Consider the following 22759-nt stretch of genomic DNA (forward strand, 5'->3'; position numbering starts at 1 on the left):
TTTGAGTAATTGTTGGTTTCCTAAGGCTTCAGGGAAAGCTGGCCTGATATAACTCAAGCCTGCAGGGGTGGCAGAGGTTGAAAAGTTTGCTTTCCATTTTTTCTTCCCAAAGTTTATTGTAGATGTATTCTTGGGACAACCATGGACAAAACTGTCATCATTTCCAGTAGGAAGATCTGTTTTCCTTTAGATTAATAACTTTAGTAAGATGTGTTATGCTCAGCTATGTACTTCTGTTTTCGCAGAACTTTTTTTTTTCTTTTCACCATATTTGAAAACTCACCTATTATGTTTTAATGTTTTTCATACTGGTACAACTTTAAATAAAAGATTTCATTTAGATAAACAAGAATTGTCACAAAGAAATTCAGCCAAAAGACTTAATTGGTCATTACAGGATGCAAAAGACAGAGTGAGTTGGTTGAGCAATGTGTAGATATTGGTTATCATTTAAAAAACATTGATTAAGGATCTATTTTTGCCAACCACTCTGCTAGGTACTGAAAAAATAGAGATGAAAGTTAGTCCTTGCTTCAGAAAACTCAGTGTCAGGAAATTAACTCCACAGGGGTCAGTGGTAGGATGGGAAGAAGACACAGAGGGCTTCTGGAACCCAGAGGAGGGCCTCTTAGTCACTCAGCTAGGAAGGCTTCCTGGAAGAAGACTTGGCTAAGCAAAGTATTTGAACGTTTATTAAATGAAATTAGGGCAAGAGGTGAGAACATTCTAAGCAGTGGGGCAAGGATATGCAAAGACCAGCAGGAAAGAGATGTCATGGTTCATTCCAGAACTGCGAGTATTTTGAGATGATATAGTTTAGAAAGTGGCAGATGGAGTTGGTGGGCACAGTATGCCATGGTAATAATCAGAATTTTATACTGAAGGCAGGGGGAAGACAGTGAAGAATTTTATGGAGGGAGTAACAAGAGTTCATAGCAAGGGGAGAGGAAGGGCACAGGCACTGGAAAACAGATCTGGGAGAGACACTCCAGACTAGCCATTCATTTAACAATAGGTTCAAGAAAGAACTTAAAAGTCAGCTAATAGTAGAGAGGCCAGATAAGAAATGTTTGTTTAAGTTCGCCAGCTTTAATGTGTATTTAACTTGGATGGTTTAACTTAGCGTCTTTGAAGACATTACTTGGGTGACAAGTAAAGTAATTCATTATTGAAGCTATTTTTCAGGGTTTCTAATAAAGCACTTAGGGTATTTCGCTGTTAGAGATCAATAGTCAAGTTAAAGAATAACTGGTTAGTAGAAAGCCAGGGACAAACTGAAATGTGACTGGTTAGTAGAAAACCAAGTGACAAAGTGAAAACTGAAATGTGTGAAGAGAAAATGACCTTAGCATAAATCCGCAGGGTAAGGCCAGGAACAATTTTATTCGTGAGTACACTTTTGTGAAATGTATTGGGCAAACACTCCAAAAAGATAATTAAAAATATTTTTAAGATATAAAGAAACAAGAATCTGGCATTTTATTAATGATATCAACATCCTATGGTAGAGGCCAATAATGTGGAATGGGTCAATCAGACACTGAAGGAAAAGGGCAATTTAGATAACTCAGCCAAATAACATTATTCATTTAGTATAAGCATATAAATTGAATTAGTCTAGCTATGAAGCATAATCATGTTAAATATGATATAATTATGCTTCAAGTTTCTTGGAAGCGAAGTGTAATCATTTCAAGAATAGAAATTATTGAAATTGAGACGTAATATAAACTTGTTTGTTTTCACAGAATTCTAAGACTGAATAACAAAAGATAATATGTGGTAAATATCAAAGGTCCTTTTTGTGTTAATACAGCTCTACCTCCCACGAAGGTTAAGCTCTAATAAATCCTTCAAACAAAAAATGGAAGGGAGCGGGAGAGGGGAGAAATCCCTCTGAAAGATAAACAAAGACCTTAAAATTGTACACAGTCCAGTTAACACCATTTCCAAGTGTAAGCAGATACAGCTTTCCCCCATGAAGAGTTTACTATGAGGGGGATTTTCAAAAGCAAGACATTTAGAGTAAACATCGAAACAAAGGAGAACTATTTTATTCAAAGGCTTGCGCACATATGGAACCTGTTAAGGGGATGGTGGCTGTGGAAAGAATTACAAATGAGCTTAAGAGACACCTAGGCCATCTCCGAGAGGAAGGGACAGAGGCAGAGGTGCTTCGAGAAGCAGGCAAGTGGGCCAGAGATCAGTCAAATGGGAGGGAGTCCTGCTGTTGGGCAGATGGTGTGTTCTGTTCCAAAATGTTCAAAGTTAAGGGACACTCCTTAGCACACTGTTATTTTACACAAAGAGTGAATTAAGAAGAAACCAAGGATCTGTCAGAGTTTTTCCTGGATTTACTTGTGTCATTTCTTTGATAAACTTGGCTTGTTTATGCAATTCATTTGCTGCCTTCTTCAAACTCAGGCCCTGGGTTGGTGCTCTCTCCATAACCCTTAGGTTCCAATGAAGAGCAGGGAATTAACTAAGAGTAAGGTTCTTGTTTATGTTGTAGAATGACCTACGTTAGGTTATGTTATCCTCCTCTGAAAATTTCTGGAGAAGGTCAATATTTCTCTTTCAACAAAGTACAATGCTCACTTATTTACCAAGTTTAGGACCAGTCTAGATTATTGAAATGGTAATTAAGCTATTTCTTTTTTCACAGTTTTCACAGTCCATTAAAAATTAATGGATACAGACGAGAGAAATACTTTGAAGTTGGTTTGCTTCAGCCTAGTGGAATAATGACATCTGATGAGTCAAGCTCACCTGAGTGGCACCTGACAGGGGAGATAAACTCCCTCAGATGGTTCACAGACCTCACATAGCTGCCAGATATAAGCCAGTAATCAGTCTCATCCATCAAGCTCACAGAGCAGAGGGCCTTATCCCAGACAACATGAGAAACAAAAAGCAGGCAAGAGAACCACTTCTTTGAAGAGCTGAACTGCCAATGGAGAGACCAGAATAACCGTCTAGCCACACACAAAAATACAAACAATGAAAACATATAAATCAGTTCTACAAAACCAACAACAGATTGGAAACAGTCGGGCACTTGGCCCTTTCAGGTCAGTACGGTATTGAGTAAATGACAGACTTTACATACACTCCACCTGGCCAACTGCAGCTATTATAGGTTCAGGGCTGGAACAAACAGGTATGTTTGAGATAAGTCGTGGTCTGGGTCTGCAAGGCACAATTAAGTACCAGCTGGAATTGGCCACCTGAGTCCTCGGCATTCTAGCTTCTGTAACACAGTCAGGGGCTCACAAGGACCTGCACTTTTCACTGGGCTATTTATAAGGGAAAGTTTGTGCAAGGAAGACTGAGTAGTGGGTGTCTTAGAAACCCAATTTATCCCACAAGAACGAAGTACACATTCAACAATGGAAAACACATTAAACGCCTATACTCTATAATATACATTAACAAAATTATAAAAAAGTTTTAACTATCTGTAATATACAGAAAAAATCCTTTTAACTTTTATGTTCACTTACAAATGAAATTAATACAAACAAAATTGTCTATTTTCAATGAAAATTAATATATAAGGACTCATGCCATACCACCTACTATTAACCTAACTGCTCAAAATTATCCCCCTGAAATCATTATTCATTTCAGCAAAATGAAAACATACAGGTGCAAGAACTACAGATACACCACCCAGTGAGGACAATTAGAAGAAACCGAGACTATTGATCCAAAGATGTGGTTCATACACCTTACTAGGAATAGAAACTATGAATGATTTACCTTCCCTTATTTTTTCTGCATCTTGCCAAAGAACCTACTTACGAACTTGAATGACAAATACTGCAGATTAAACATGGAGTGATGATAGTGATGATATAGCCAGACTTTATTTTAGGGTTGCTCAAAGCAAAATGTACTAAGGGATACATTTTAAAGAGAAAAAGAAACTGTGGCTTTGGAGACAGTCCTGAGTTCAAACCCTGGCTTCACCACTTCATAGCATGGGGACTCTGGGCAATAATCTCACCCTAACTGACCTTCCTTTTTTCCACTTGTGAAACACCTAATGCTTCTCTGACAGGTCCTTGTGGGGAATAAACAGCTGCAAAGTGCTTAGGATAGTGCCTGACACCGAGAGGAACTGAGCAGTATGCCTTCCAGAGCACAGGGAGCTTCCCTCAACAGACAGAGCAGGACTCCCGAAAGCAGAGGCCACTTTGGCGTCTGTTCTAGGATGAGCTTCATGTTTTGCCAAACTCATTAAATCCAGATGAGAGGCAGATGAGGAAGGAAATTTAAGCACCTAAGTGATTCACACACAAAAAGAGTTTAAAAATTATTTTCAATTTTTCTTCTTATTTATCTAATTGAGCATTTCATTTACACTTACTGTCTAGCCCAGGGATCCCAACCTTGTCCACATTTTAGAATCCCTCCAGGAACACTTAGAAAATATAGCTGCCAGAGGTTTTGCTTTAATGAATCTGAGCTGAGGCCCAGGCACCAGCTTTGTCATTACGCTCCCCAGGGGATTCCAATGAGCAGCCAGGGCCTAGAACCCCTGGTCTAGCTAAACACACTTGAACTATTTCTAAAAAATTATGCTCATTTGTATTTACTGGTAGTGACTCAAGACAGCTTCCCCTGTCCCGATTTAAGAACCTTGTTCCAGCCAACTCCAGGTTGTGGCCAGTATTACCAATTCACTCCTTTCTTACTAAAAATTATATAATTAGCTTAATGGAAAGAAATTCACAAGATCATAATTCAGCAACCTTTTTAAGACCAAAAAAAGAGCATTTTTGTTTGGATAAAATGAGCCATGCCTTACTGCAGATTTCCACTGCAATTATGTCAGAGAGAAAGGTTTTATTTTTTTAAGGCCTTTCTCTTACATTTATTCTTTTCCTTTGTGCTTTGAAGCTGTAAAAAGCAAAGACGGCCATCTGAAAGACAGACCTGAGGCGATTCTGCTGATTCTGCAGTTTTTTGGTTCAATGGAAATCTCTTTTAAAGAGACTACACACTCCTCTTTTAAAGACAGCACTGGTGTAGCTGCATCAGTTCACAGGGAACTCTATTCTAACCCCCCTTTATTTCAGCGAGTGACCCTGAGCAAGTCACTTAACTGTTGAATGCACCCTCCGTAACACGCAATCAGCACACAGGACCAAGTCCTTAGAATTGGTATCCTTTTCACCAGCAACTTACCAGGGTGCTGCCATCAGTCCAACGGAAGTCATGCTCAAACATCTTGTCATTGAGGCCTATCCACTGATAGTCATGGCCCACACCTAAGAGATGGGAAACAACACAGATATATCTACTATCTTTTCCATATATGGATGAAATGTATCAAAGAAAATTATTGTCACAGTGAATCATGCACCCTCTTTTCTGGCTGGAGTTTTGTTAGTTGCTCATAAAAATCCCTCATAGTCTATCTGTTGTTCTTCTGCTCAGCTTGCTTTAAACTAAAAAGCTAATTTGCAAACATTGTAAAATATCAGCCATAGATTACTATTCCCTAGGAGTTTACTCTAATTATTTTTTTCCATCCTTACTCATGATAAAAACTTCCTATTTATTTTTTCATTAAGCTACGCCATTGGCAAAAATTCAGCGACCCAATAAAATGTGACAGATCTTAGCCACACTAGCCTCACTTTGGAAGCCACATGTTTCTTCTTAAAGGATTTTAAACAGTGAACACCTAGACCAGACAGTTCTGCAAAATTATCCTCAAAAATAATTACTTTCACCATGAGATGAGTCACTGGCAAGGATACCACGCAAGGAAGTTAAATGAACCTCTATCCAAATTACAAATTAACAGACTTCTAAGAGATAGCAGGCATCATGAGAACAGATTTAATAGAACATTAAACAATGGTTCATGAGCAAAAAATGTCTACATATTTTCTACAGAAAAGCTAGCTGCCCTCCTCTTGTTATGGTTTAAGGAGTTACTAAACAGCTCTATTAGCAAGTTTCATTAGCTTTCAGTCTCCATCTATTTATGTTCTTGATATGAAGCCCACTTTCTATGGTCAAAAATAATTAGAAAGTTGGATGAGAAGCAATTATGCACCAAAGATAAGATTAGGGTGCTATTAACAATTTGATTTTAATCAGTGGGATAAAAATAACTGAAAGTAACTTTCTCTTTAACTTTAGACAGCGTACGCACACATTCAAAATAGAGACTATGAAGCTAACCATGGGAAAAATTAGACTGAACCATAAGAGGTGGCCATTTTTGTAAGTCAAAAAATGATTGAATAGGGGCTGGCCCGGTGGCCAAGTGGTTAAAGTTCCACATACTCCACTTTGGCAGCCCAGGTTCATGGGTTTGGATCCCGTGAGCAGACCTGCACCACTCGTCAAGCCATGCTGTGGTGGTTACCCACATATGGACATACAAAATAGAGGAAGATTGGCACAGATTTTAGCTCAGGGACAACCTTCCTCAAAAGAAAAAAAAAGAGATTCAAGAGCAATGTCATATGATTCAACCTATAGTATGCTGTTTCATCTCTTATTGCTAGCATACCAAGAAATGCCTTCCTATGTTATAGTTGAAAGTTTCCCAAAATGGAGGACTCACAGAAGAGAGACGATTTTAAGTAGATCACAGATGAAGGATTTAATAAGTTGAATCACAACTAAGAAAGCTACTTCTTTTCAGTTAGATACAGAGAAAATCAAGAAGCTGGTGAGAATGAGCGACACTTCAGGAAAGCTGTGTATATTTGGTACGTACGATTCACAAACATTTGTTCTTCATGAGACAGGATGCTTGTGAGATGGGCGCCCTGCAGCCGGCATTCTCGCTCAGCTGCATCCCACGTGCGGCGGTGGGCAAAGTACTTGTAGCACTGCCCTTGGAATTTGTGCCAGCCGTAGTCACATGTCTCGGTGTCTGGGAAGAAACAAGGGGCTTATTAAACTCACCCATGTCATTCACACTTGGCTCACCCAACCAAGTGTTGATAGAAGATCTGAGCCAATATCAATGCAATGTCCCTGAAGTAAAGGAGTCATAAAATTCAGCCATGATGACAAAGAAATCACGATAAAGAGAGCCCAAGTGGTTCCTGGGAAGTGCGTGGCTGTACCCGTCTGGACAGTAAAGGCAGTCTCTAACTGCAATTTCCTGGATTAAAGCCAGTTTCAGCAGGAGAGAAAACCTGCCAAAACCGCTCAGGCTGCAGTGTCTATGGAGCAATTGGGGCTAATTCCTTTCCCAACACTACTTTTCTAAAGAGAATCCTTCCTGATAAGATAAGAATTCTGGCTAATAGGATTATGAACACTCTGTTTGCATAAGGACTTCAAAGGCTCTGGAAGCTGTCCTTTCCCACTTCCTAGAGAGAGCTGGTGGCCAGGGCTCTCATCAGGTAAGACTTACAAAGAGAAAAAAAATTCTGCATCAGCAGGCAGATTTGGGGATACAGCTAGACTGTGTGCCTTCTTCACAAAAGGAGTGGGAATACAGGTAACTCCCAGTGCAAATACATCAGGATTTTAAGTTTATTAAGAATGAACTAACCTAAGCTCTTTAACTTAGTACCCCTCATTCCATCAAGCCATATCCATAGATGTATATATGTATATATATATATTTTTTTTTCTCTTTTGCAACAAGTACACTAGTATCTTGGTGGGAAAAAAACGTTTTTCAAATATATCTAAATCTTACACTGGCAGTAGGTTTCAGCCATACCTCTAGATTGCCATTTTTTATTTATTTTGACAAGAAAGCAGCCTTGCTAAAGTACTATATTGGCACTGGCAATCTTCCCCAGCCTCACCCACTGGCAGGTGGAATTAAACTGATCAATAATGATCTATAGAATCAATAGATCAATAGAAATCATTTCAACTTTTGCAAAACATATCTCACAAATGTCTTGAACTAGTCACATGTGCAAACTAACAAAACTGAGTTTATAGGATTTCAGGCACCAAGAAAACTTTCCAGGTTATCTAATGACCATCCTCCCCTCCCCTGATCTGACTCATAGATGAGGAAGTCAAACCTACTACATGAAATAAATGCTCATTTCATATGTCAGAATTGGTGCCAAATTGAAAGTTAAGTGGTCTCCTGAGCCTCGCTCTGCTTACTCTTCTTTCGATAATTGTGGGAAAGGATAAATTCTGAGAGGTTTCGGTTGTTCTGGCCTCAGTGATTCAGGCCGTAATCACACAACAGATGCAGCTTATGGTTGAGAGCAGTGTTCGCTTCAGTTTAGTCTATCAGGGCCGCTGCTTAGTTACAGCCAGCTGACTAATTGGTTTAAATCATGTGCACTGGAAGTTTTGAGTTTCATTAAAGCGTTGTTTGGAGACCACCAAATCTCATAGGAAAGGACTTGAGACACAGCCAGATGGTTTGGTATGAACGTAGCACTCAGTGCCCAAGAATGAAGCACATTTTGGCCACTTGGATGTAGTAATTTTCCTTTTGGGAAGTTCACGTGGAAGAATTCGGAGGTGAGGTGGGTGGGGCAGGGAGGAAACAGATCTTCATACACGAGGGGGTTAATTTATAGGGGAGAAGAATTGGAAAAACTTTTAGAACACTCACTGCCAAACTCAATAATGTGATATCGTAATTGTATAGATTTCCTTAACTTTGGAAATTACAATTTATTTTAAGACAGTTTACAATTCTAGAGGATCCCTAACTTATTGAATAATGTATCAGAAAAAGCTCTTCTACACACTCTTTCTTATCCTCTCTTAACCCAAATGGTTTGAGTCTGGTTTCTTTCTTTGTCTTTTATCATTAAAATAGATTATCAGTAAGCATTTTTCCTCTTACACAAAAAAACCCAAATGATCGTAAAATTTAGATGTATGACCACATCATTGCTACAATGCCTGTCTCAGTTAGCAGAGGCATATATCTTATCAGAACATGGGTCCAAAAAATAGGGGCAGAGTTTCTGTTAAAACCAAACTAGGGAAGTTTACGTACCTGTACTATCTAAACTTCCCAAAGATTATAAATATAAGCTCAAACAACACTTAATAAAGTGACTTGTTAAAAAAAAAACAAATAACCACATTGATTCACTTAATTTTTATTATTCATGAATTCAGTAAATATGTAATGAAGGACTATGTGTTAGGCAGCATCTCCTAGGATGCTGTTCTGAAAGGACCCATCAGAAGCAGTCTGTTTGTTTTTCCAATGTTACCTAAAATTAATGTAATATACATTTCATTTATTAAAAGGCAACCCTTTTGAATGATATTTTCTTAGAAACCATTCAACACGCGGAAATACTTCTCATGCTTTAAAGCTCCTATAGTGCTCTTATAGGTTACGTTATAAAGTCCCAGATTTGGTTTTGCCTATGTGTGTTGAAGCTGATGGAGGAGGGTACCATAACTCCTGTTCACGACCACAGAAGTTGAAACTATCACTCTTAAAACGTTTCACTAAAAATCTCCTCCCTTTGTGCTATATAGGTAATGTTTTCAACACTTCTGACACATAGCTGTCAAGCCTTAAGAAACTGTCAACACTTAGGTTGCTTCTCGTTGGCAGGCTGCGTCATTGACTTTGGCTGGGGCAATCTGTTTTGTTTGGGGCAAGAACTGTTTCTCTAGTGCTCTAAGACCCCCTTCTAGATTTTGTATCTGTTATCATTCCACTAAAATGTGTCCCCTATTCCAGAGTTACTGGGAGTTGGGAAGTTACTAATGCGGAGAGCAGAAAAAGTCAGCTGAAGAAACAAGACAGTCAACATTGAAATTTGGATGGAAAACTGTTTAGACAACAATGCTGCTGTTAATGAAGAAAACATTTGTTCTTAGGCAACCTGAAAGGAGGAGAAAAAAATCTTTCAGTGTCCTGGCCATAAATCCTGGCCAGGCAGGAGCACAGCTGCATTTGGTAAACAGACTGGGAGAGCTGTTTCTCAGCAAATAATGTGGACAAAAGTTAAACTTGCTTTAAGATAAAATAGAATGTACCTGGAAGTTAGGTGGTGCCAGAAATGAAGAAAAAAAATCAAAATCTTTTCTTTTTAATATTCTTTTAAAGAGAAGAAAAAGGTACCTAGCCCCAAAGTCCCTTCGGAGGATCTGTTCCCACTGAGTCCATCAGATGGACACATAAATAAAATGCTTATCCACGAGAGTTACTTCGGAAGTGTGAAGATAGTGAGAAAAACCCGGGCTTTAAAAGGCAGCATGGGTTCATTTTCCCACTCTCTAATTTGCCAATTGTGTGACCTTGAACACATCACTTTTCCTCTCCCAAGCCTCAAATTCTGTTCCACTTAACGCATAGAAATACTGTTTCAGCCAAATGAAATGATGTCCCCGGAAGCACTTGGCGAACTATAAAGTATCCAACAAACAGCATTTCTTCTTATTCCTGCCAAGAGTCATGCCAAGTCACCAAGATCAGGGACTTTATTTTGCTCAGAGCTCAAATCCAGTACCCAGAACAGTGCCTGGAACACAGCAGGTGCTCAATAAATGCCTGTTGAACGAAGGATTTTTTGAATCACTCCTTGTACTTGGAACTGAGGGAAGCCAGCATCATTTTAATTCATTTGAATGTCTCAAGGATCTCACCCTTTGTTCTCTTCAACAAACGGCATCTTTCTTACTGTTTACCTTTCAGAAGAGCATCTCACTTGGTCAATTTTCATATTTACCTTTCAAAATTCTAAAACAGATGCATCCTATGCAATAAGGAGAAAGAAAAAAATCCCTAAAAACTCGGTCATCACCCATCCTCTTCTATTGGTAATTCAATACATGCTCCTTTTAGTTTTCCTTTAATTGTGGTGACGTCTGGATTAACGCTGCAAAGCAGAATTTGGGGCCCTACCAATGTGTCTGAATGTCTACGACATTTTCATTTTGTCTGGTGGAATGGAAGTCTGGCACTAGGCATGTTTGTCAAAGCCAAACCACTGTACAGCTTTAAGTTGAGGAAATCGACATTCCAAAGCTCAGTATGCTGAGCAAGCAATCTGTTTCTGATTGATGGACTCAGAAATGTTACCATTAACCAGCTAACATACACTCTCAGGTTGGCCATAAAATGCAAATTGCAGGAATCACGAGATTCAAGCGATCATGAACACAGGCTTTTCTTTCATTCAGAAAAAGTAACGCTTCTTCAGGAGGAACACTCCCTGTTGAATGGATCCGCAGTATCTTTTACCTCGTGTTTGCCAAGCCAAAGCTAATGTGTTTTAACAACTACATCAACTCGTTCTCCAGAGACGATTGACTATGAAAAATAAGCCCATTGAGTCTCAAGTGCTTAGGGGGAAAAAATAAAGGCAACTAACACTGAATTAATACTCCTTGGTACCAGCCACATTCATGGATTATGGTCAAGACATAGTTTGTTCTCAGGAAGAATACCTACAACAATGTTCCTTTTGTTGGCTAGATGTTCTTAAATTCAGCTTAGTGTGCCTGTCTGCAGTCTCTTTCTAGCAGCAAAACAACAATGATCAAGCCAACACAATCTTTCAGATGTTGTGAGCTTTGGACACATAAGGAAACCTAATATATTTAGGGAACCTGTGAATTTCCTCTGCAGGAAAGAATACGCAGTATGGCCAAAATTGCTAAAAAGATCCAAATTGTTGTGACAAAAGGCTGTCTAGAAGTAACCCTTGAAATGAAGCATCAGCAGTGTTCATCATACACATGTTGCAATAGCTCTCACCTTGCTCACAAAGTGCACCAATGTAGCTCGGAAGGCAGAGGCACCTGAACGTATTGAAACCGTCAATGCACGTGGCTCCATTGCGACAGGGGTTAGAGTGACATTCATCAAAATCTGAAATACAGTCATAAAAGGCCACAAAAGTACTTTCAAAAAGGGTCAAAAGAGTCCACTTAGTGTGAGGTTGCCAGATAAAATACAGGACAGCCAGTTCAATTTGAATTTCAGATCAAAAAGCAAAAAGAATTTTTTAGTGTAAGTATGTCCCATATTATATTTAGGGCATACCTACATTAAAAATTTTTTTCTTTTTTGTATTTGAAATTCAAATTTAACTGACTTTCCTGTATTTTTATTTGCTAAATCAGGCAACTCTAAGAAAATTCCAAAGATATTTAGAGGAGGGTCACTGTCTCCATTTCTTTTAGATGAGTCACATGAGCCCTGAAACTGATAAGGAATCTCCCCCTCCTTCCCACCCGCCATCCTGGTCCCGACTCTGATTACCTCACTTGTGGAATAATGAAAATACCTAACTGGCTCTCTGCCTCTGGCACTTCCACATATCCTTCATTCTGCTGACTGTCGTGTTCCTTAGACAGTCATGATAATTTTACTCTTCGGCTTCCAAACATTCCATAGATCCAAATTGCCCAAGGCAATGGTCTTCAGTGTGATGCCTGGACCAGCAGCATCAGCATCACCTGAGAATGTTGCAAATGCATGTTCTCAGGTCCACCCCAGATGTACTCAATCAGATGCTGGAGGAGCGAGGACTGAGGATCAACAATCTGTGTTTTACCAAATCCTCCAGTGACTCTAACGTACACTGAAGTCTGAATCACTCGACTACAGTCTGAAGTGGAACTATTGAGTACACTGGATTCAGGGCCTCCTCAGACCTCTCTGGATCCAACCTGCACTCTAGGATTCTCTCCTGATATGTCTCTCGCCCACACACCCATAAGGAGGCATGCCCAAATACGTGCAGCCACCCAAATGCGTTCTGTGGTTCGTGGTGTCCGCGCTTTTGTTTGCTGTGTCCGAGTCTCACACCACCGCCTGTCAAAATCCTCCCCACCTTTAAGATCTGTATCAATTGCAACCTATCTACACAGACCTCCACGATCTCCGCTGATGATATCAATGACTTTATTCCCACAGCATTTTGTAATCCCACTAAAAATTTAATTAGTGTTTATATTAAATAAAAAGAATATTTAAAAAATGAATATACAAAGTAAATTAAATTTCCAAGAGCTATATAATGATTCTTACCTAAAGAAACGGCCCTAGTAATGACATTATATAGTAATGATACCAAACACTTTGATGATGCTTGCTAAGTGCCAGCTACTGTTCTAAGAGCTCCCAGACATTAACTCATTAAATTATTTTTAATTGATTTTAATGTAAAACAGAATGGAGGCCAGATAGATGTTTTTATACATATATATCGAATATTTAAGATGTAATTATTCTTTAAATGCTATCTATTGCTATCTCTGTGTCCCCACTAATTATCACACAAATAGAGCTTACTACTTTTGTTGAGTTTTTCTTTTAAGACAAGCACTCTTTGAATACAGTGTTGGAGATTCAACCCAATATACCTGTGGGCCTTCTTTACTCAATGATCATGAGAAAACCATCATGGTACCTATAACAGGAGCACCTGGGCAATATATTCCACCATTTCTTTCATCAGGGGCAAGGTCTATATTTAGCCCAATCAAAACTGAGCTCTTTTTTTTTTTTTTAAAGACAATCAAAATAAGAATGGGAATAAAAGGAACCGATTTAGTAAAGAGACAGTCCTATTCCTTGAACCCACAAGAGAGGAGGACGGCAACAGTCTCAGACTCTGTGAGGTAGAGGTGGGTCTGGCTGGCCGCTGAGGACAGTCAGAGAAGGCTCTGTCCCATTCCACATCACAGGAGCAAGTGATCTGAAGAACGGCTGAAGTCCCTAATTTTTAATTATAGCTTTCTAAAAAGTTCTTTGTACTTAAGTTAATTATTGATATGCAGATTTGAGAGATAGAGTAAAATATTTTTGTTACTATTCATGCAACTTTACATTTCTAAAGCCTATCTGTAAGTCAGAAAAGGACAAAGCTGACCTCAGGAAACTTCACTGAGTCTTGGATGTATTAACAAAATTCGGGAAACATCTGTCGCCATTTCCCAGACTCTACGTAAATTATTGTATGATTTTATTTTATTTAACGTATAATTCATCTACACGTGAGTTTCTCTGAAATCCTCCAATTTATTTGAACAACATAAACTGCCCCCCTCTATATCTTCTGGAAAAGCAAGACCCTCTTTCAGGCAAGGACATCTTACCAAGCTCACACTGGTCGCCGCTGTATCCTGGCACACAGGTGCACACGTAGGAAGTTTCAGTAGGATAACAGGTGCCTCCGTTAAGGCACGGGTTCGTTTTGCAACGATCTGGTCCTACCATGTTCAGGAAAGTAAGAGAAGCAATTAGGCTCATCTCTACCTTTCAACCTATTTTAGCATAAAATGCCACTTATTGCTACCATAACATAAGCTTTACCATAGCAATTTAGAGATACTACACATAAAAATTAACGTTAACTTTACTCTCTGGAGTGTTTCTTGGCATTATAACTAATTGTTACAAATCGACTATTCATTTCTGGGATTCAATCATCATTATTTTTAAACAATATTTTGCACAGTATCTGGCAACTAATAAATTCTACTGCAGATTTAGTTGGCATGATAATGGCAATTGATTTTAGTCAAAAATGATTACACGTATGTGCACAGTGAATGGAAAATGTATTCTTTTAAACGAGGTTAGTTCATGTGAAATGGCTGGATACACAGAACATGCATTCTTTTTAGCAGACTGGCTTGTTACCATCATTTGAATTATTATTGCCTTTTACCACTTAATGCTCAGAAACTGTTTTTCTTCGAAAGTGTGCACTGAAGTTTCTTCTGCTACATTAATATGCTTTTTCCAAAAACACGTTCCAAATGTACTCCTTTAAACTATACTTGAAGAAAAGCAACACATGGATTAAACTCTACTGTATAAAAACAAACCCAAATACAAAAACCTCACCTAAAATGAAACCCCAAATTTTTATTACAATTTTCCAATTAAAACACGAATAAAATCGACACTCCTAGTGTATAAACATAAAGGCCAGAGACACCAATTTATGAGGAGAAACAGTTTAAAATATATTTTGCAAATGCAAAGACTATTACACTATTTGAAGCACATATATTATTCTGTAATACTGCTGGGATAATTGTATTTACATTAATAGCTTATATTTATTATTTGAATACTTTTCCAGAATTGCTTAAGTTTCAATATGTTCAAGAATCCAAACGAGAGTTGAAAATTTTCCCAAAATAACTGAAATAAATAGGTTTCATATGGAATAAAAACCATATTTTCAAGAATCTTAAGTCCCGAAACCCTAAAATAATTACACATGAAAAACAGATGATGTCTACCTATGAAACACGACCTTAAGGAAGATTTGGATAAGCAGGCGCTGCTCTAGAAGATAAGTGAGACTTTCCCACACAGGAAAGTCCAACTCAAACTTTCTGAGTGTTAAGTAAGTTCTGGACCACTAGAAAGACTCGATAGAAACATGCTCGCTTAAGTGGGTTCAACAGTATGATCAGGTTAATTCAGATGCTCACACCTACTTCTTCAAGAACGACCCCAATTTTTCTAAGACTCTCTCTCCTTTAGTCCTAAAGATATTTAAAATTTCCCTGAGCATCTTTGCCTTCTGCCTTTGAAAGGAGACTGCCTAGAGGCCAAGGCTACTGTCAACAGCACATCCGTATGCTGCCCTCGGTGCAAAATCAAAATGACACTTAGGAGAAAGTGCTCCGTAAAACTGTGATGTGCCGCACAGACGTGAAGTGCTACGATTATTCCCACCACAGACACTAGACCCCACGCTGAGAGTATGGAACAAGGATATGGCAAGAGAGCGGGCCTTTCTGTGAACTTACAGTAGTTTAGATTAGGAGAAAAGCATTGTTTTTACAAATTTCATTCTACCCTAAACAGTTTGTATCAATCTCTGAAAGTTGAATCTGCAACAAATAGACCAGGCAATCCAACATGAGCTGCTGTTTACTGAATTAGCCTAAAGTGTATTTGTTTTGCAATGAAGACGAAGCTCCAAGTCTAGGTAAACATTGTGGCTGACAATGGTACCCATTTCTCATTCGTCGAACCTAACTCTCGCCGTATATATGGTTACTACTAATGATTTCGATAGCATATTTTCACCAACCTGAAGTATATTTCAACTAAGTTACAAAAGAATAAATATCGGCCAGATTACTAGGTTATCATTTACAAATTAAATATAAAATGACAACAAAAAAAATCCATCAACCACCTTTGATCAACTTTATTCACCAAATACTTCACGGCATTTATGAAAGTTGCACTTTATGACTATTGTATTCTGTCTGAAGCACAACAAACGGAAGCATTAGTGGAACAAAAGATAAGGTTGAAACGATCAGAAGAATAATTCTAAGTATAGCCATGCTGTAAAACATATTCATTAAAATATAATGTGTTTTCAACCAACACAGCCCTTAAAGCACTGATGGTTTTTCTTTTTCTAGGTAGTGGCTAGGTGGTGATGCCCACTTGTGGATTCCACTGACATTGTTATCTAAATGACATTCCTGGAAAACACCATTAACGCGGACTTCTCAATGTTCTCAAGCTAGATTAAAAGGAAAATAAATTCCACAAAGTACATATTGCAAGATTTCTGGCTTACATATCATTAAATATCAATTATTGGTTTTTATATTATATTAATAGGAAACCAGCAAAGAGCAGTCCTTGAAAGACCCTGGACTTTGGAGTGGGACTGATCTGGGCTCAAATCCCACTTCTGCCATGGTGTGTGTGAGTGTTGCAACCCTGAGCAAATTGCAGAACCTCTCTGAGCCTCCACATCCTACCCTTTTAAGTGGGGATAATAGTATGCACTTTATAGCCTTTTTGTGAAGATCAAACAAATAGTCTATATGAACCAGTGTCAAATTCACGCTTTCTATCCATTCATTAAAAAAACAGAAACCCTCTCTTGGCAGGCAGAGCACGAATATATACTGAACAAATACCCACTGTGGCTAGGCACTGTGTTAGAAGCATTATGTATACTATCTAGAGCAAGGAAACGACAGAAAAGTATTAACTGATAACTGACATTGCCGAAACTCTGTGAAACGCTTATTAGAGCTATTTACAACTCAGATGTTAAAGGCCTGACAGGTTTTGATATTGCCATAATAGCACCCATCAATGAGGGATTTTTAAAAATAGGACGTTTGTTCTGTTTTTAAAACTAAAATGTATAACTATGGGACATATGACAAAGCAATACTTTAATTGTGAGTAAAACCAAATTGAAGTTTTACATCATTAACAATTTCAATTTTTAAATGTTGTAATTTCCTGTTGTTTCTAAAACCCAGAAAAATACAAAGAATATCTACAGAGCCCAGAAATAATCTATACTTACTTCCTTTGCATCTCATTATGGACCCAACACTGTGGGCTGTCCTGCTGTTACGTAAACAATGTAAAAACCCCCGCTGATTTAACATCACAATAAAAATTATATACATACACACGTCAGGACCAAGGGACTGTCTCCAAGTTTGGAGACAGATTTATCAATGTTGTGACCTTACCTGGTAAATAGACTGCTGTGCCCTCCACTGACTCTTCATTAATGCCAATCAGGAAATCGGTTTCATTAGAAGTTTCCAGAAGGGAAAATGATGGTGTTGCAAGCTCAGTATTTAACTCTGCAGTGCTTACAGTTGCCTGATTATTGGAATCAAGAATTCTTGCCGATGCTTGCTGTTCTGGGGCTGCTACCGTGAAATCCTCCCCTCTGATCAAAGCTGCTTGTGTTTCAGGCTTTACTTCCAGAGAAGAAGGAACGGTGGGCCTCTCAGGAGTCTGTGGGCTGGGCTGAGGCACCACATGGGCCTCGATCCCATAAATCGCAGAAGCAGAAGTAGAATGTGGCCACGATGTAGCACGTTCTAACTTAACTTCATCAGCAGCTGTGACAACAGTTCCGGCCTCAGGTGTTCTAATACTGGCAAATATCTTGATTGTTTCTCCAGGAAGTTGAACATTGGTTTTGTTTTGGGAATCTGGGGGAATCTCAGTTCCCTCTTCAGCAACCAGTTGTGTGGGAGCAGCTTCTATTTGTTCTGATGACTTAGGTTTAGTTTCATCTTCTGAAGGTTCTAATTGTGTGTCAGGAGGTAAGGCTGGAGGCTCAGTTATGTAAAAGTACTCTTCACTTGATGGTTTGGAAGTCACATCAATATTTGCAAGTTTCCCTGGGGACATTTGAGATGTGCTGGCGCTTGTACTTAGCAGAGCACTTGGCTGGGGGCCCTCTGTGTGTTCAGAGGCTCCACTGCCTAAGTGGACAGTGAGTGGAGAGGATGATGTCGGCGAGAACAACTTTGCAGAAGCTGAAACTGCTGATGTTGTATCAGTGTAAGCTGGGGGGCTTGATCCCTCCAGCACATTAGGTGCCTCTGTTAAGCTCTGAGCCGTAAGGTGGATAGTACTAATACTTACGTACGGTGTAGCATCTATCAGTGCCTCCTCGGCTCCTGAAGAGAATTCTGGCTGAAAAGAAGGACCTACGTATTTCTTTTCTTCATACTCATCCTGTGTCCTTTCCAAATGGCCCATTGTTGATATGATTTCACTTTGGTCTGCAATAGCTTGACCATCAGACAAAGTGCTCGATTCAAAGATGTCATCCAGGGCTTTTGATTCAGTGCTCGGTACTTCAGTCTCTGGATTAACTGTGGCAGACTTACTAGGAATAGGCAGGGATGTTGCTGTGGGAAGCAAAATATCTAATTCTGTTTCTGTGCTAGAGACGGGGATTCCAGTTGTGAAGATAAAGCCCCTGTGATCTACTTGGCTTCTGTCTTCAGAAGGCATTGATTGGTTATGTGTTGCCTGAGTGTAGTTAGCCGGAAGAAGATCACCAGAGCCCTCGAAGTTTTCCTCGGTTGAAGAAAGGTTAAAACCTGCCTCGTACTTCTCTTGAACACTTTCTTCATTACTGTCATGTGGTCCCGATGGTACCTCTGGATCCAAGTTCGTTGGCATTCCAAGGATGTCTTCATATACAGGTTTAGTGTGATCAATATCTATGATAGTATTTTTATCTGATGTCAGCTCAGGTAGAATTTCAAGAATGGTACTCTCTGTAATTGTCAATATTAAATCCTTGTCTTCTTTGTCCAGATCTATAATAATATTTTCAGTAGCTTTTCTTCGGTCAGGTTTCAAGGTGGAATCCTCAAATCCCCTGACATGGTCTTGGAAACTGTCTGCAGCACCTTCTGAGGATGTCTCAGATGACACTGTATTTGACGGCGGTGTGCTGGTTGGATCTGGGGAGCTTGCATTCTGCTCCAAATGAAGAGGCACCACCACTGAAACTGTTGGGAAGCCATCAACAGTAACAGCTTCAGCCCTTGAAACCTCAGGATGTCTTTCCAGGGATTTATCAGAAACAAATGTGGTGCCTCCTTGCCTGGTAGCCTGAGTTGTTCCAGAAGTGCGGACTAAATCAACAATATCCAATTCTCCAGATCCTTCTCCAGAATGTTCATAAAATGAATCAGATGGTTTTGATGCTGATGTAACAAATTCTTTGGCCATTTCAAGACCGTAAGTTCTAGCCAGAAAATCAGTGGAAGACGTTGCTGTTTCTTTAGTCTCGGCTGTTGAAGAACTCTCACTAGAGACTTGTTCAGACGTAGGTTGTGGTCTGCTAGTCTGGATTTCTTCTGCCCAACTGCGAGTCTGATTTTGAGCATGTTCAGTGTCTGTGGAGAAAGGGAGAAGTGCCGTAGAGGGTCCTTCTGTTCTGGTGTCACCTGAAATTTCTGATAAGGTTGTGCTGGGTGATGTCTCCTTATCTTCGGAGATGCTGTCTGTTTTGGAAATGAGTGGTCTAACTTCATCTGCCACATTTTCTATTCCCTTATAGTCTTCAGTTGTATCATTTAAGCTGCTGGTTTCTACACTTTCCACTTGAGAAGTCTGGGGATATAATGTGCTAATGATTTGTTCCACGTCAGTAAAATTCACTGATACTGCAGTAGGCAGAACTTCTTCTCCCGACCCCAGTCCAGAGAATAAAAGATCAGTATCTGACTCTTTACTTATTGGTCTCATAACTTCGGGAAAGGATTTTATACTTTCTTCCTCTTTGATTGATGAATCTGTAACCACACTTTCAGCTGGTATAGACTCAGTCTCTGAGGTAGTAACTAAGAAAAGATGGGATTTTTCAGTAACTTCAGGGAGAGTAGTGTAGGGTTCCAAGCCCTTCGAATCTGGATCTGGAGTAGTCACGTCAACCAAGGAAATGCCTTCCTCCTCCATTTCTTCATCAGTACGGTAAGTTTTCTTTGTCATTAGTGTGGAATAATCTGTGGTTTGGAGTCCACTTTCAGTAAATGTTTGTGAATCAAAAATTGTTTGCTCTGGTGATATAGAACTTTGGGGGGATTCAGAAGATTTTTGTTCTTGAATATTTTCCTCTGATGCTACTTCACTTTCATTTCCTTGCCTTACAGGGTTGACTTCTTGCCTGGACCATAACTTGGCTGGCTCCATAGTCTGGGGAAAGTCCACTGAAACTGTGCCATCGACCGTCACTTCTCCCTTTTCTGTCGGAGCCTCAGTACCTTCAGCTTCTGCTGTTGGTAAAATGGTGGATCTTTTATTGGCTTCAGTGATAGCACCTACTTTTCCTAATCCTTGGTCAATAAATGGGAACTCTGTGCCAGAAACATTTCCCATGGCACTGGGAAACACTTGGTCAACAGAGCTGCTGACTGGGACCAATTGCTCACCTGAGCCTTCAGCTGAAGCTGTGAATTCTTCCCAAGGGAAGGCTGAAGTGCTGACCGAGGTGCTACCAGGTCCTTCCAGGTCAGCGATGTGGGTGATGTGATCTGAAGTAGGTATTGCGGACGGTAAAATCTGGGTATCCTTAAATGCTGCGTCCCCAGAGCCTTCCATCACTACTGTTTCTTCTTTTGTTATGGGATAAGATACCGTCGAGTATTCTCTAAGGTCACCACTGAAATCTTCCTCCAAAGGAAAATCTGTAGAAAAGCCCTTTCTTTCTGCCCCATGATTTGGCTCTCCTGAAACCTCTGAAATCAGGTTTTCCTTGGATGTTTGGTTTATAATTTCAGTAACCTCTCTGTCCATTACGGTACTTAAAACTAGTCCTGTAGGCTCAAAAGGGAGTATGGTTTCCACATGAGGAGCCAAAGTGCCAGCTGCTTCCTTTTTGGTTTGTATTTCAGGCTCTAAATTGAATGAAAATGAGGAAACAGTGGTGGCTTCTGGGTCAGCAGCAGCTTCTCCAGAGCCCTGCTCCATAAAGAGAGAGACGGGGCTGCCCGGGGCAGGGGACAGGCCTTCCTGAACCACAGGTTGACCACTACTGCTGGGCTCAGCAGTCGGTGCCTCTAGATCGTCTAAAACACTTGTTTCTGTAAAGACAAGAGTGGAACTTGTCATTTCTCTCTCAGACTGCATGGGTGTTATCAGGGACATAAAACCATTTCTGGTAGCAGATGCTGAATCCCTAGATACGGTGTCATTTGAGCCTTCTAATTCAGGGGGTAGAATTAACTGATCTGATCTCTGTGTAGGCGAATGTACCTGAACTGTAGAAGCTGTACCTGTGGCTCCCACCTCCTCATCTTTCCTCTTCTTTCCCTCAAGAGATGTGCTGAAAACCCACTCAGAAGTGTCTGTTTCCCTTACAAATTTGGTAGGCACTACTTCTGCAAAAGGTTGTTCAGAAACCGAATAAACGGTGGTTGCAGAAATATCAAAAAGGCCTTCTGTGATCATTATCTTGCTAGCGTCTAAAGTAACAAGTGTATCTGTAGTACTTCTCTGTGGTAAATTAGTCACTGCAGTGAACATCTTATCTTTATCTTCTTCGGCTTCCCCAGAGCCTTCTGGAATTGGAATTGAAGGACTCCCGGAGAGCTCCACAATTGGTCTAGGGGTTATTTCCACCCAGCTTTCCACAGTGGACAATGAGTCATCAGGCCAGGATTTTTCTGTTAAGGTAACTGATACTTCCTCTGAGACACTTGCTGACACAGAACTTGGAACTGCACTAGGAGTATATGTGACAGAAGTCCTTTTTTCTGCCTCTTCATCAAATGTTACTTCTGTAGCCCCTGAAAAGATCATTTTTTGAGATTCTTGGTCAATGGTGGCATCTCCTGAAGACTCTTCAGAGAACAGAGGTACAGGTTCAGTGTGTCCATGCACCAGAGTGTCAAGTTCAGGACCTCTCTCTGTGATGGATTCTGGCCCCTCTGTGGCTTCTCCCTCATGGAATGAGACTGTGGGGAAAACATCAGGCTCACCACTTGAAGAATGTTCTGGTGTTTCAGGGTAAGTCTCAGGCTTCCACGTAATTTCAAGCGATTCGGTTGTTTCTTTAGATTCATTAGGTTGCATGGCAGTAGACAATCCCGTTATGGCTATTACAAACTGATGAGTACCACTTTCACTGCTGTCTGAAAAATTCTGAGACGGTGCCACACTTTCAAACTGGCCACGCCTCGCTTCTGCCGCTTCCGGGTCCTTGGGCACAGTGGTGACTAGATGTTTCCCGTTTATGTACTGCACTGAAGGGGTGGTTGTTACATCAGTAGCGTTTGCACACTCTTCATCTTCCGCTTCATCTTCTTCACTGTGGTATATGTCTATTTCAATTAACTCGGGTAAAATTTCAGCAATTAGATCGTGCTCTGGATCTGTTTCTTCACTACAAGGTTCATCTTCTTTAGACTCTGAATCTATTGGATGACCAATTACACTCAAATCACTCATTCGACCTGAAAAAAACAAAGAGTTTTCACAATACTTAAATAGAAGATTTGGCAGTGTACGACAGAAGAAATCGATAGCAAGGCTGGCTGATCA

The 22759-nt window shown here is 39.9% G+C and overlaps 1 protein-coding gene across 4 annotated transcripts in view; it reads right to left on the reverse strand.

Annotated features, from left to right (window-relative positions):
* The window catches only part of VCAN (versican), a 105599-nt gene that overhangs the window by 18219 nt on the left and 64621 nt on the right, over positions 1-22759 (reverse strand). For 2 of the 4 annotated variants that reach the window (XM_005599584.4, XM_005599583.4), the window contains 5 exons: positions 17431-22671; positions 14044-14157; positions 11696-11809; positions 6746-6904; positions 5194-5276 (listed from right to left, as the gene is read on the reverse strand). In XM_005599584.4, coding sequence (XP_005599641.3) covers positions 5194-5276; positions 6746-6904; positions 11696-11809; positions 14044-14157; positions 17431-22671 — 5711 coding nt within the window. The remainder of the gene's footprint in view (positions 1-5193; positions 5277-6745; positions 6905-11695; positions 11810-14043; positions 14158-17430; positions 22672-22759) is intronic. The other 2 variants (XM_023618040.2, XM_023618039.2) reach the window with 1 other exon arrangement.

Source organism: Equus caballus, chromosome 14 (genome assembly GCF_041296265.1).
Source record: "Equus caballus isolate H_3958 breed thoroughbred chromosome 14, TB-T2T, whole genome shotgun sequence".
In the NCBI taxonomy this organism is placed as follows: Eukaryota; Metazoa; Chordata; class Mammalia; order Perissodactyla; family Equidae; genus Equus; species Equus caballus.